Source organism: Mesoplodon mirus (assembly GCF_964341445.2).
Source record: "Mesoplodon mirus genome assembly, chromosome: 7".
Taxonomy (NCBI): Eukaryota; Metazoa; Chordata; class Mammalia; order Artiodactyla; family Ziphiidae; genus Mesoplodon; species Mesoplodon mirus.
Genome location: NC_138983.1, coordinates 94,567,641 through 94,582,269, shown reverse-complemented (window position 1 = coordinate 94,582,269; position 14,629 = coordinate 94,567,641). Strand labels below are relative to the sequence as shown.

Genomic DNA, 14,629 nt, shown 5'->3' with positions numbered 1-14,629 from the left:
ATGGTAGAGATGAACTTATTTGCAAAGCAGAAATAGAGTCACAGATGTAGAGAACAACCTTACGGTTACCAAGGGGGGAAGGGGTGGATGGGATGAATTGGGAGATTGGGACTGACATATATAACTACTATGTATAAAATAGGTAACTAATGAGAACCTACTGTATATCACAGGGAACTCTACTCAGTGCTCTGTGGTGACCTAAATGGGAAGGAAATCTAAAAAAGAGCGGATATATGTATATGTATGACTGATTCACTTTGCTGTACAGCAAGAAACTAACACAACATTGTAAAAGAACTATACTCCAATAAAAATCAAATAAAAATTTTAGAGTTTTCAATCCCCCATTATCACATATATCCAGATGCAGCAATATTTACTTCTTCTATCAGTTGCCAATGTCAACTAAAAAAACCCAAACAATAGCAGCATAGTAAGGAGAAACTTTACTCAAAAGGGTAAGTGCAAGGAGGGGCCTATTGCAATTGGGGGAGGAGAACTATTGCATTAGGGAGAATGCTGTGACCCTAAGATCTGCAAGCCTCTCAGTGGTTAATCAAAAGGGGTTTTTCTTCTCTTGAGAGGAAGTAACAAGGGTATTAAGGGTAGGGTGTGGGCAAATGGGATAAAAGAGTAGCTTGAGTGGGTGGTAGATCAGAGAATATTTTACCCTGAGGTCAGCCTGTTCTTAGGAGAGATTATCTGTTGACTCAGTCTGACAGTGAGTCCGAGTTCTGGAGCCTGGAGGAAGGAGTGAAACTTTACAGTTTGATTAATAAGCAGTTTGTTCCAATTGATTAGTAGGAATAAACACTTCAGATGATAATTTATGAGACAAAAAAAATGGCAATTTGGAATATCTTTGTCTGGCATTGCCATAGGTAAACAAGAGGAGGCATCTGTGGTGGTTCTTAGGAATAAGCTGTTTTCCACAACACAAAGGGCAGAGGGATATCTTAACTTTTGCTGTTTTCCAGGATTCGAGGGCTCAGGTAAAATTCCACATTGTCACTAATAATAGTTTTCAGTATCGAAGGACACAATTAGACTATATAAAACTTTATTTTCTTTTGCAGTGGTCATCACACAGCCAAGCAAATGTATCCACTTGTTAAATTTAATTACCTTTTATCTTAGAGAGTTCCCCCATATTAAATAGGTCGGAAATTTTTATAAAGAATCAAATATTGCTTTCCTGTCTGAAAAGTGTGGACTGAGTATCAGAGACTTATCAGATTCCTTGCAAGCTAAAGTCACCTTCATTCACTTGATAAGACTGTAGAGGGCACAGTTGGACTGAAACAAAGCTTGAGTGAAAGAGTGTGAGAACTTTATTACACCTAGCTAATACCCAAATGTGTGCTGTCAGTGATTCATATCTGCCTTTCAGAGCAAAGGTCTTTTAAAAAATCTTTTTGAAAGAGGGTTTTCTTATTTGTCACTTTACTTTCTTTTTAATTAATCCTAACAACATTTCATGTGAGAAAGTGTGTTTGAAGAGATAGAATTATAAATGAGTCCAGCATTATTGTTATAGTCCCTGTATTAAAATGTTACTGTAAGCTAAGGCAAGGAAGTCAAAGATAGTAGATTAAGAGAAAACTGCTGGGGCAATGAGCAAGCATTATTAAAAACAAGTGACAGGTTTGTATTACTCTATTGGAAGTAGCATATAGTAGTGGAAAGACTAAGGAATTAGTTGGGCTATCCGTAAGCTATTTGAAGCACAGCTTTTCCAAAGCTAAGTAAAGTTTTCTCTAATCATCAGCTAATTTGTGGTTTCAAAATCCTGTAGTGTTCTTGATGCAGTTACCACCAAAATGAAGCATGCCCTTCTTCCTAATGGTCTAGTCCCCCGCTTCCTTGTACTATATGTGCAAAACAAATGACATATACGAACTCTTTATGTTCTCTTTTCACCCTGCTTTCATTCCACATTGCACCAAGATTTCATTTTCCACATCAGTAATGGCTTTATAATTTCCAAATTCAAAGGTTTTTCTTCTGTCTCATTTACCTTAAAATCTCAATTGCTTTTGATGTTTTGCTCCTCACAGATGACTCTTATCTTTTTGCTGTAATTGTGTTGACTATGTACTACCTGTTACTCTTTTCACATATTTAGCAAATCAGTTTGTTACTTTGAGTGCTTCTTTTTGATTTTTCCCATTCCACTATTTTGGGAATTCACCATACTTCTGTATTTTGTGTGCTGGTTCTCCTCTATCAGACTATTGATTGAATTTTATGTTTCCAGCTAAAACCTGCCATTGGATTGGCTATTACCTCAGTGGGAAATGGCTATGGTATCCATGTAATGTACTCTCACTAAAGCCCCAACTTTGTATTGCTAATTGCCTTCTAAATATTCATAAATGGATGTCTTGCTATTCCTTGAAAGATAGCTATTCAAAATCATTTTTCTCTCCAAACCTAGTCCCGCTTTTTGATTTTCTCATTCTTCTATCTCTGCCATAGCCTTTAGATGGAAAAAAATTTGACTGTTTTTTCAACTAACACTCTGTAGGCTCCTTGCTAGCCTCCTAGGCCAGGTCTTTGGGCCAAGGTAACTAGTCTCTGGATCCATTAGAAAGTCCAAGGGGGCAGAATTTTCTTTATGCTTTGTTCATTAATGTAGCCTAATCACAAAGGATGATAACTAGCTCAATTAATATTCATTAATAAATGAATGAGCCCAAGTACCCAAAGTTAGGTTCTCCTATTATTTATTTTACATTAATTACCAGATGAATATTTTTAATACCACTTTTGTATTGCTGCTTTTCTGATCAGAAACTTCATTTAGTCTATTTTGTCTCTTTTTTTCTGACTTTTAAGATTGTCCATTTTTCTATTCTAAGGAGGTCCTAAGAAAGTGAATTAATGTTGTGGGTAAGAGTGAACGTACTGGAGTTAAACAGCCTGAGTTTGATTATTGTTCTTTCATTTACTAACTGGGACAGGTATTTAATTTTTCTGTGCCTTGATTTCTACGTCTTTAAAATTGAGATAATGATCACTGGATTGATGTTAGGATGAAATAAGTTAGTGCGTCTTAAGCACTCAAACAGTGCCTGGTATTTAATGAATGCTCAATATGCATTATTATTATTATTATTATTAACCTCTACATTTGAAAAGCGTCTGTACAGTCAGTGACATCCAGATGTTTAATAGAACATATCCCATCTTTCAAACAAAATTTTACATGTAATCCCAATAACTTTATGAAATACAAAATAAGTGTGGCTTTGATTATTTGTACCCTCCGCTCTTTCATAAACTCATAAATGTCCTTGACAAAATCCCCAAACTCCAAGAACTACAATTTAAAAACCCCTGGTCTCAGTAACTTTTTTTCTTTTTTTTTAATATTTATTTTTTTGGCTGCACTGGGTCTTAGTTGTGGCATGCGGAATCTTAGTTGCAGAATGTGGACTCCTAGTTGAAGCATGCATGCGGGATCTAGTTCCCTGACCAGGGATCAAACCCGGGCCCCCTGCATTGGGAGCACAGGGTCTTACCCACTGGACCACCAGAGAAGTCCCTGGTCTCAGTAACTTTTGATGTAAGTATTTACTGATTGACTAAGTCATGTTGAAAACCATTAGATTGTAGAAAGAGCAGGCGTTTTAATAATACATCTATTATATTGCCTGTCTCAAGTGAGGGTATTGTAAGACAAGGAAGTTACATTTGAAAATATTATGTAACACAGACAATTTATATCTATTTTAGTAAATTTAGATCAAAGGAATAAACTTTTTTTATAATAAATGAGGGGTAAGTTTGAATTACAAATCATACTTAAGGAATCAAAGTGTTGTGTTATTATAATTGTCATATATAGAATAAATTATTTGCCCTTTGAGCATTTGGAGATGACTTAAAACATTATTTGTTTCTGAACTAAACCTAAAAGATGTAAAAAGCATTTTCTAAATGATAATATTGATATTAACAATACTTATCCTTTTACTTTCAACTCTGTAAGCTTAGTAAAACTTCAGTCTTTATTGATATCCCCATATCTAAAAGATATTTATCTCTACTGCTTAACTGGAAATTTTTGAGAAAAAATTAATTGATGTTATTAAAAGAAAGGTGTCATCTAAAATTATACTGTCTTATTCTTAGAAAGAATTTGCTGAGTGATCCAGTGAACATCTGACTAAGAGTCATGTACTCTTAAAGGGGTTGAGAACAGGTTCATGAGATATTTGAGTCCCTTCATTTTACAAATGAGAAAAATATGAGCCTGCTTAGCTAAGGAATTTACCAAAGATAGATGATTGCATATTAAATATTAAGAAGTATTAAAATCTCTGTTCTCAATCCAGTACTCTTTCCACCATTTGGAAAATTAATCATACAGTCTCAAACATCAAAATATTTTTTCCTGTATCCAAAAGAGAACAGAATGTCATGTTTTAGAATCCAGATGTCATATCAACTTAAAAAGCAACATAAAAAACAATTGTAAAGTAAAACTTTGGATTAAGCAGATGATGACTGCTTGATTGGTAGTGGCTTATACTGGAATATAAAGTAAATCAATAAGCAGAAATACTGCAGTCATCTGTTTTTCTGAATGTCAATCAACAGAGCTGTTCTAAGAAGGATTGAGAAATAGCAAAAGGCTGGTCTTTCTCCAATCTGTGGTTGTCTTTATTGAACTCATTTTCTTTTTTCCTTGCCCTTTTTGGTGCCTCTTATCTCTGTTCTCTCCTTCTCCTACCAAAACTTCTTCTAGGAAACTTGTATCAAACTTGTACTGAAATGTAAATGGCTTACAAGCCTTAAGGTGCTGCCTCTCCCAGGGAAGTGTGAGGAGTGAGATTTAAGAGGGGCAAAGAAAGGTGAAGTTATAGAATGTATATCTAAATATGAAATTTTAAGCATCAATGAGGAAGAGAGTAGCAGTTTTAAATTGTAGGAGGACACACTTCCCAGTGATTTTAAAACCATTGTTAATCTCCCCAAAGAAATAAAAACCAAACAAACAAATATGCAACAAATATAACAGCCAAACACAAAAACAAAAATAAAAAACCCCAAATTAATGGGACTTGACTATGTTGAAACTGAGATTAATATGTGGAGTATTGATTTCTCTAATAAGTTGAGTCCCTCAGTCCATGAATATGGTATATCCCTTTATCTAGGTATTCTTTAATTTTTCTCAGTACTGCTTCATAATTTTGCATATAGAAGTCTTCGTACCTCTCATTAGATTTATTTTTATGTGTTTCACTTTTTAGATATTACCATCAAGAGCATCGTTTTCTGAATATCCTATTTGCTGTTGGTCTGTACAAATACAATTGATTTTTAAAAATATTGACCTTGGATTCAGCAACCTTGTTAAATTATCTTATTCAAATGGCTTACCTGTAGAATTTGTTTCAAATACCATAAGGATTAAAAGATCAATTCTCTAAAACAATGTAATAAATCTAAGATTTCATACAAAAAGTAATGTTTTTAAAAATTCATACAGCAAAACTTGACAGGAAAAGAAGAATAAATATGTAAATCCACAATCATCGTGGGAGATTTTAACACAACTCCCTCAGTAGTAGGTAGAACAACCAGCCAAAAGTCCATGGAAGATTTTTAACACAAATATGAAACTTGATCAATTTGAAATATATAAAACGCTCTATGCAACAATGATGATGGAAATCACACTTTTAACAAGTATATATAGACTATATTACAAAATTGATTATATGGTTGTACATAAAGCAAGTCTCAACATATTTCAAAGACTGAAATACAATAAAAGATGCTTTCTGACCATTGAGATGTTGAGTTAGAAATCAGTAACAAAAATTATTTTAAAATAGATCCAAATGTTCAGGAATTAAGCATTTTACTTTAATAATCCACAAAGAAGAAATCACAATTAGCATAAGAAAAGCAAAATTTTAGCTATACTCCCATGGTTTATTACATATGTGTGTACTCTAACACCATCACAGTTTCCCCCACAAGCATATGCACTAACAGAGTTTGTATCCTATTTATCTAGTTTCCTTTAGGGTCTGATAAGGCCAGTTGAAGATGCTTACTAAATGCTAATTGGGTGTATCGGCAGAACTCTTGGTTTTAAGCAACATGATATGACTTAGATAACTTTAAGAAAATGAATTTATTACAATGATACAGAGTAGCTCACAGAATGGTTTGGAGAGTCAGAGAACCGTGGGTCTAAACTATCAGCCAGGAGAAATGTCTAAACTTATTTCATGGTCTGATGTGGTGAAGACGAGATTGCCACTACTGCTGGATTACTTGATTACTCTGCAGATCGTAATGCTGAGCTCACAAACACAGAATTTAGATGCTGCTGGAAAGAGGGTATTGCTTCCACTAGGGTTCTTTTGTGTGACCAGTATAGACTCTACAATTACTGTTTTCCACTCACTCACTGGCAGCTTTTAATTGCAAATCTGGGGCATATGCATCCAACTGATAGAATTCCGTTTTTGTGCTAATGCCCTAGTTTCAAAGGAGGCTGAGAAAACAAGTACTTGAGATGTTTAGCTTCTATGGTGAAAGGTGGATTTGCCTCATAAAGTGGGAGATTCCTAAAACATAGGGAATGGACAAGGTTCATGCAATGTATCTATGACTTTCAGGCAGACATGGGTCTTGCCAAGACACTTTGGGTAGTCTATTTACTGATCTGTAGGTTCTCTGAGCATGATGTCATTAAAATAGAGGATAAGTGTGATGTCAGAAGGTCAAGGTCTCTATGAACTAAGCTGTGATGTAGAATGAATAAGTTGAGACAATACAGTGAAATTAATACTGCTGCCTTGTGATTTGCAAGCAAATTGTTCTGATGTTCTCAGCTTTTTAGAGTAAAGGAATAAAAGCATGTGCCTAATCAATAACTATTGATTACTTAGAAAACAAAGCAGGTTCCTTAGAACCTTACTGATTTGTTCTAGTGAAGAGACCACATATAGAATAACGGCCTCAATTTGCTGTCTCTAGCTGATCAAATTTATAACAATCTTCTGTTTTACTCCTGAATACTCTGACTTCTACACTAGACAAATTGAAATTTTAAAAGGGAATATGATAGAAATCACCAACCCTGAATTTGTAAAATCTTCAGTAGTGAAACTAATCACTGTGATTCTCTTAGGGATTTAATCATGCTTTTGATATATTATTATAATAAATAGAGGAAGCTCTTGGGGCTTTTAGTGGGCTCTTCCTAATAAAAATATTATTCCCTGAGACATGCAGCCAAGATGGTGATTCTGCTTGTGGCTGAGTGTACTACTTTAATGATATACTAAGAAACTAATGAAATATTTATGGAATTTTGGGGCATCCTACTAGTCCTACTGGGAGGCAGACTTAAGTCAAACTGCCATTTATCATTTCATCTTCATGTCACCACCCTGACTAGTGGAGAATAGTGGTATCGAAGGTACCAAGAATCAATACAGGGAAGGGTAAAGAGGTTGGGATGGGAAAAATTGACTTCCATTTTCTAGGTAACTCGTCTTGGCTAAGTCATTACATGTCTCCAATCATGGCGAAAGAAATGTTACTATATATCGTAAAATTGACTTCTCTTTAGAAAGATGGCAAGTGAGGGTTGGAGAGTCCTTTCTTTATTGGAATCTACCATTATATCCTCATCCCACTACAAAGAAGTCCAGTTCTTTTTCAGTCAATGCCCCATTCCAAGATGCCAATTAAACTCTCATAATAAAGCAGTCATCAGAATTAAATGTTTAGTGTTATTCTATCTCAACCTGTGGATGCAAGAAGTAAGACTTTTATCACATTCACAGAAAGTTAATGATATTTTGGCATTATCTTGAGCTGGGAATTTAAGACTGGAATATTACATTCTTATTACATTGGTTTATCCTGTTGTCTTTATTTTTAATTTATTTTATTAATTTATGAAAAGAAATTTTATTGTGGTAAGAAAACAATATGTGATCTACTCTCACATTTTTAAGTGTATAATACAGCCCCTGGCAACTATCATTCTATTCTTTGTTTCTACAAGTTTGACTATTTTAGATATCTCATATAAGTGGAATCATGCAGTATTTGTTCTTCTGTGACTGGCATATTTCACTTAGCATAACATCTTCAGATATATCTATGTTACTGCACATGGCAGATTTTCCTTCTTTTTTAAGGCTGGACAATATTCTATTGTATGTATATATCACATTTTAAAAATGTATTCATACGTTTTGTCCATATCTTGGCTATCATGAATAATGCTACAGTGAGCATGGTAGTGGAGAAATATCTTTTAGATCTTGATTTCAAATCTTTAGACTATCTACACAGAAGTGGCATTGCTGGGTCACGTGATAATTCTATTTTTAAGGTTTTCAAGACCCTCCATACTATTTCATAGCAACTGTACCATTTTACATTCTTACCAACAGTACCCAGTAGTTCCAATTTCTCCACATCCTTACCAATACTTTATTTATTTTTATAATAGCCATCCTAACAGGTTCAGGATGATATCTCATTGTGCGTTTTCTTTTGTTGTTTTTTGGGGGTTGTTTTGGTCTGTGCTGTGTGGCATGTGGGATCTTAGTTCCCTGACCAGGGATTGAACCTGCACCCTCAGCAGTGAAAGCACAGAGTCTTAACCACTGGACCACCAGGGAATTCCCTCATTGTGGTTTTGATTTACATTTTCCTGATGGTTAGTGATGTCGAGCACCTTTTCATATATCTGTTGACCATTTATATATCTTCTTTGGAAAAATGTCTGTTCAAGCCCATTGCCCATTTTTAAATTGGGTTATTTGGGGTTTTTTTTTTTTTGCTATTAAGTCATAGGAGTTTATAAATTTTGAATATTAAGCCCTTATCTGATACAGGGTTTGCAAGTATTTTCTTCTATTCCATAGGCTGCCTTTTCATTTTGTTGATTGTTTCCTTTGCTGTTCAGAGGGTTTTTAGTTTGATGTAGTTCTACTTGCCCATTTTTGCTTTGTTGCCTGTGCTTTTGGTGTCATATAGATAGGACATCATTGCCAAAATTAGTGTCAAGGATCTTTTCCCCTATGTTTTCTTCTAGGAGTTTTACAGTTTCAGATCTTATGTTTAAGTCTTTAATCCATTTAGAGTTGATTTTTGTGTATGATACAAGAGTCCAGTTTCATTCTTTTGCATGTGGATATCCAATTTCACCAACACCATTTGTCAGTTTTGAGAAAGAACAAAGTTGGAGGCATAAGAGTTTCTGATTTCAAAAAATATATTACAAACCTACAGTACTCAAAACAGCATGGTACTGGCAAAAAGACGAATGGAACAGAATAGAGAGACTAGAAATAAACATATGCATATACAGCCAACTGATCATTGACAAAGGAGCTAAGAATACAATTGGGAAAGGATGCTCTCCCAGTGCCCTTAGAAGTAACCATGACACCCTACAGATTTGGAATATTCAGGGCCTCCATACTTTTTTAAAAGATAAATTTATTTATTTATTTTTGGCTCCATGGGGTCTTCATTGCTGTGCACGGGCTTTCTCTAGTTGTGGCGAGTGAGGGCTACTCTTGATTGCAGTGTGCGGGCTTCTCATTGCCGTGGCTTCTCGTTGCAGAGCACAGGCTCTAGGCTCATAGGCTTTAGTAGTTGTGGCACACAGGCTCAGTAGTTGTGGCTCGTGGGCTTAGTTGCTTCCCGGACCAGGGCTCGAACCCGTGTCCCTTGCACTGTCAGGTGGATTCCTAACCACTGCACCACCAGAGAAGTCCCAGGACCTTCATCCTTTTACATGTGAGTTACTACTTGATTTTCCCTAGTCAGGTCACTAGTAGGCTTTAAGTTCCAGGAGACTCTAAGGTTAATTTTTCTCAATTTGTTTCTTATTGCCAACTAGAGATTTACTGTCTCCAGTGCCAACCAGGCTAGATAAGTGATGGCAATTTCCCCTATATCCTCAATGATCTGTTGTCTCTGATCTCTCCTGGTATCAATTTTTATGTTAGAGCAATAGATGACTTACTCTGGGTTAATTAAGTAGAAAATAAACGATTAAAAATATATTGGACAGTTTATGGAATCTCTAAATAAAAGATTCAAGAACCAGGATTGGTGTTTGGAAGTTTAAACTTATGCCTAGGAATCATGCTGTAGAATTGGTCCAGGGAACAACCTAGTGCAAGAGTCACTGGGCAGAGACACTTCAGCTAGAACTACAAATATCAATGATAGGGGATGCTAAATACAGTAATATGAATCACTGATACATTTGTTCTGGATACTGAAAACAGTGTGTGCTTTCCACTTCCAGAATATATTCTAAGCAGTCTTTTCTTCTTGTCAGTAGCTTCTAGTCCAGTCTCCAGAATGGATATAACTGATTGTCAGAGCTAAGGTCATATGCTAGCCTATGGCTTTAAAGGTTACTCAGAGATTAAGTAGCTGGCATTTTCAATCTCAATAACGAGAGACAGATTCTTCCTCATAAGATGGGGATTTCCATAACTTATATATGGGTTCATACACTGGACAAAAACGAAGAGTAGAACTCTCCATTAGAGTTTATTCATGAATAAATACCACATAAGTCATAATTTTCTTTACAATATTTTGGAAACAAGAATAAGGAAGTTTTATATATATATATATATACACACACACACACACATATATATATACACACACACACACGCATATATGTATATATGGGTGTGTGTGTTTATAAATTCTGACTTTATATAAAGTAGGCCTTTGTTTTTTACTGTGACTGTTCTGAATGCAGAATGGGGATTCTTTTAGTTACAAAGAGGAAAATGAAAACTTTTTTCTGAACTAAACTACATGAAATGTGAACATGAAGATTAACATCGTCTCTGAGGCAGGAACCTCAAAATTATACTCCTTCTCAATCAATGTTATTGTCAGTTCTTAGTTTTATTAATTATTAAAGGAAAATATATATCCAAGACATTACTGCAAATAAATATTTTAGAATATGTCTGGCTTTTCCTGTACAGTGAAAACATTTGTATAATATGAAATGTAAGAACAGATATTTTTCCAACGTAAGTTCTCGTTGCACATTCTCACATATTATAACCATATGTAATTACTGTTAAGTGAAAAGCCTGAATTAGATGAGTAAATTGTTAGAGCCAGTGGTAAGAAAATTATTATATATATTTTTAGCACAGTATTTAAATTTTATATTTAAGAAACTTTTGAGGGACTTTTCATCTAGCTAGTAAGTGAGTTAATTAAAAACAGAGGAACGTTGTGAAGAGTGACACCATGGTGTTTTTAGAATCAGAGGGGTATGAATTCAAATTATTCAATGATAATTTTTGAGATCCTACCACAGCCAGGTACATGGCTTTTACATTTTCTCTAGGAATTTCATTTTCATCATCTAAACAATAGATATAAAACATTTAACTAATGAAGTTTTTGAGAGCAGAACAAATCTTCAAGGCAAGACACAAAAAGGTGAAAACCTTTCCAAGTAACTTGACTATGTTCCAGAGCAAAACTCAATAATATTTATAGAAATACAAAAATATTCATCACTACTACAAGGCAAAATTAATAAGTTATGGCATCCAACCAAAGATTACCAGGCATACAAAGGGTCAGGGAAAGATGAACTATAATAAGAATAATCACTTGAGAGTGACCCAAAACTGGCACAGATGTTAGAATGAGAAGATAAGGAAGTCAAAATAGCTTTTATAATTGTACCACACATGTTAAAAAAAGTTATGTCGAAATACAGAAGATATAAAAAAGAACCAAATTTAACTTCTAGAGATGAAAGCTACAGTTATTGAGATCAAAACAAAGCAAACAAATCATTTGATAGGTGTTGTGTGTTTGAAAGTTTGTTGTTTGAAAATTTGTTTCATTTGTTCTACCAATCAGACCTGGTAGAAGAAACAGTGTTTCTGGGTAAGAGATGATGAAATACCAGTCCTCCAGTTAGTTCACTGTCACTCTCAGAGAGCTTAAAAGAGAACTCAGTGTGGTCGAACAGTAGCCCAGAGAATAAGTTGGAGGGGGTTATTGCTGGAAGTGACAAAAGTTAAGACATGGCTTCCACTTTGGGGTGTCTTCTGTTGTAAAAGAGGCAAGAATGAGGATGAACCTTAAACTCTTCCCATGCTGAAGCCACAGAGTGAACCCATCCCATGTTATTAGAGGCCACTGATATCAGAGGCCGAAGACCAGGATCATAACTGCTAATGGGCAGCTAATTGTGCTTGTAGTCAGAGGAGGGTCTCCCTCTTTTCCCCTTTTTCTTTTTAATTCTAAACTCAGGGTTATAATTAAACAAAACAGGAATTTAGAGAAGAGCATGTGGGAAGCTTTTTGGCTATTTGGAGTTGTTGCTTTGAACAAATATCCCCCCAATAAAAATAATAACATAATAATAGTAGTACATGAAATGTCCATATATTTACTTAAATGAATTCTTTAAAATTAGATGTAATTTTTGGTCTAGACTGCAAAAGCATTAAATTTCCCTTGTAGCAGTTACTGAAAAAAAATTAAACATTTAAATTTCTTTACTTCATCAAGATTGAATTTCTCAATCAAACCACATATGATTAACCTGGTTTTCCAATGTATCTTTTATAACAGACACATAATCTGATAATAAACATGGCATTGTTTTCTGAATTATTTTTAATGACATACATGATAGAACATGAGAGGATCTTGGCCCATTTAGCAACCCCCATACTTTTATTTTAATGGAACATATAGTTTAGGTAGAAAATATAGCCTAGTGGATTTAAAAAAAAATTATCTTTGGAAATGAAAAATAATGGAACTGAAAGATTATGTATAAATTAGAGACTATAAGGATTTGATTTATTTGAAGTACAGAGTCCTTAAATTGTGCTTCTGGTTAATAAACTGGCTTTAGACATTGGACAAAGGTCTGTCATTTCTTCTACTACAGTCTGGTATTTCAAGAGCTACCAAGAAAACACTGCTGAATGGCTTGAGGTCTCAGAAGTTAAGACACAAGAGAAGTCAGATATCACCACTATGGTGGTAAATTCCCTCTATGCAAAACAATTAAAAAAAATTCCACTTCTCTCATTAGAATACCACAGTGCAGAACTTCCGTGGTGGCGCAGTGGTTAAGAATCCGCCTGCCAAGGCAGGGGACATGGGTGCGAGCCCTGGTCCAGGAAGATCCCACATGCCCAGAGCAACTAAGCCCGTGTGCCATAACTACTGAGCCTGCATGGCACAACTACTGAATCCCACGTGTCTAGAGCCCGTGCTCCACAACAAGCGAAGACACCGCAATGAAGAGTAACCCCCACTCGCCGTCACTAGAGAAACCCCACGCGCAGCAATGAAGACCCAACGCAGCCAAAAATAAATAAAAATTAATTAATTAAAGAAGAAAAAAAGAATACCAGAGTGCAATGTCATCATCTCCTCAAGAAAAAGTGCCATATAATTCTGTTCTCTGTCTTCAGTGTTATGCAGTAAGACAAGATTTGTTTTCTCCAAGTCCCCCCTCCCTTTTTTTGGTCATTTCCCCCTCCTAGAAGAGAGCCTTAGCTTAGATGAGAAAATAAAGTTTCTATTATCATAACACCAAATAAAGGCTATCAACATTTGCAAGGGAAATTTTGATTGTAGATGTTTAACTGAAAGATTAAAACGTATTTCCGTAGGACCTTCAAGGTACCTGACCTCTCCCACAGCGTATCTTGCTGAGAAGATGAAAGGAGCCTATTGACTGCTAATCAAGCCTTGCAGAGTAAGAAGAAAGCTGAAAAAACCAAGGTCATGGTGAAGAGGAGAAAAGTTAGGGAGAACCTACAGAGATGCAGCTTTAAGCTGAAACCTGTATAGACTTTAAATGGAAAAGAGGAAAACGCTATCCGTGCTCTCCACTGTTCTCTATGTGTTTTGTATTGTAACGTCGGCTTTTCTTCTAGTAACAGACCCACTTTCATGCTCTTCCAGATATTCAAGTCTACATAAATAAGGATTTATATACTTGTGGTCTTGTCTGAGATTACTGTACTGTGACATAACATATGGCTGTGCCTCCATCTAAGACTCCCATAGAAATTAGCCAAGAAATACTCCACCGTTTATCTAAACTACCAGATTGTTGCTGAGGAAGGGGAGTGCTCACAGCTTTTGTAAATTGATGTAATGAATACTCTTTCAGCAGGGGAGTAACTTGAGAAAAGTAGTAATCTTGGCCTGGAAGCACTGGCCGAGAGAATGCATGGTTTAACATGAATGCCTAGGTTAATGCTTTCTTGTGAGTTTATTAGTTTCCCATAGGAAAATTTCACAAGCTGTTATCAGGCTATGAAGAGAGGGAAGAAGCCTGGGGAAGGTCATATGTGTGCCTGCATCATCCAAAATGGATGATAGAAGGGAAATTAGATTGTTTATGAAGACGGAGGAAAAGTCCCTGAATGATATGGCAATATTGATGGGGGCAATGCAGTTGATACAGTATTTGGCTCCAGCTACATTTGAAACAGGGCTTGAAACTAGTGAAATGACAGCCAGTAGGTACGTGAGAAGAAGAATGCATTATTTAGGAATTCATGATTCTCTACCATTCTCAAATAATTCATTG

At 35.4% G+C, this 14,629-nt stretch overlaps 1 protein-coding gene and 1 pseudogene across 12 annotated transcripts in view; both read left to right on the top strand.

The window, feature by feature from the left end:
• The window catches only part of LOC309808885 (centrosomal protein of 78 kDa-like), a 525,691-nt pseudogene that overhangs the window by 74,933 nt on the left and 436,129 nt on the right, over positions 1–14,629 (top strand). The window lies entirely within an intron of this gene.
• Positions 1–14,629, top strand: part of LOC309807663 (uncharacterized protein) — a 149,528-nt gene that overhangs the window by 81,365 nt on the left and 53,534 nt on the right. For 3 of the 11 annotated variants that reach the window (XM_082627507.1, XM_082627505.1, XM_082627506.1), the window contains one exon: positions 13,701–13,896. The exons of 6 other annotated variants lie outside the window; for them this stretch is intronic. In XM_082627507.1, coding sequence (XP_082483633.1) covers positions 13,701–13,765 — 65 coding nt within the window. In that variant the 3' untranslated portion in view covers positions 13,766–13,896. Of the gene's footprint in view, positions 1–5,264; positions 5,461–13,114; positions 13,897–14,629 lie in introns of those variants that run through there. 2 more of the 11 variants (XM_082627508.1, XM_082627509.1) reach the window with 2 other exon arrangements.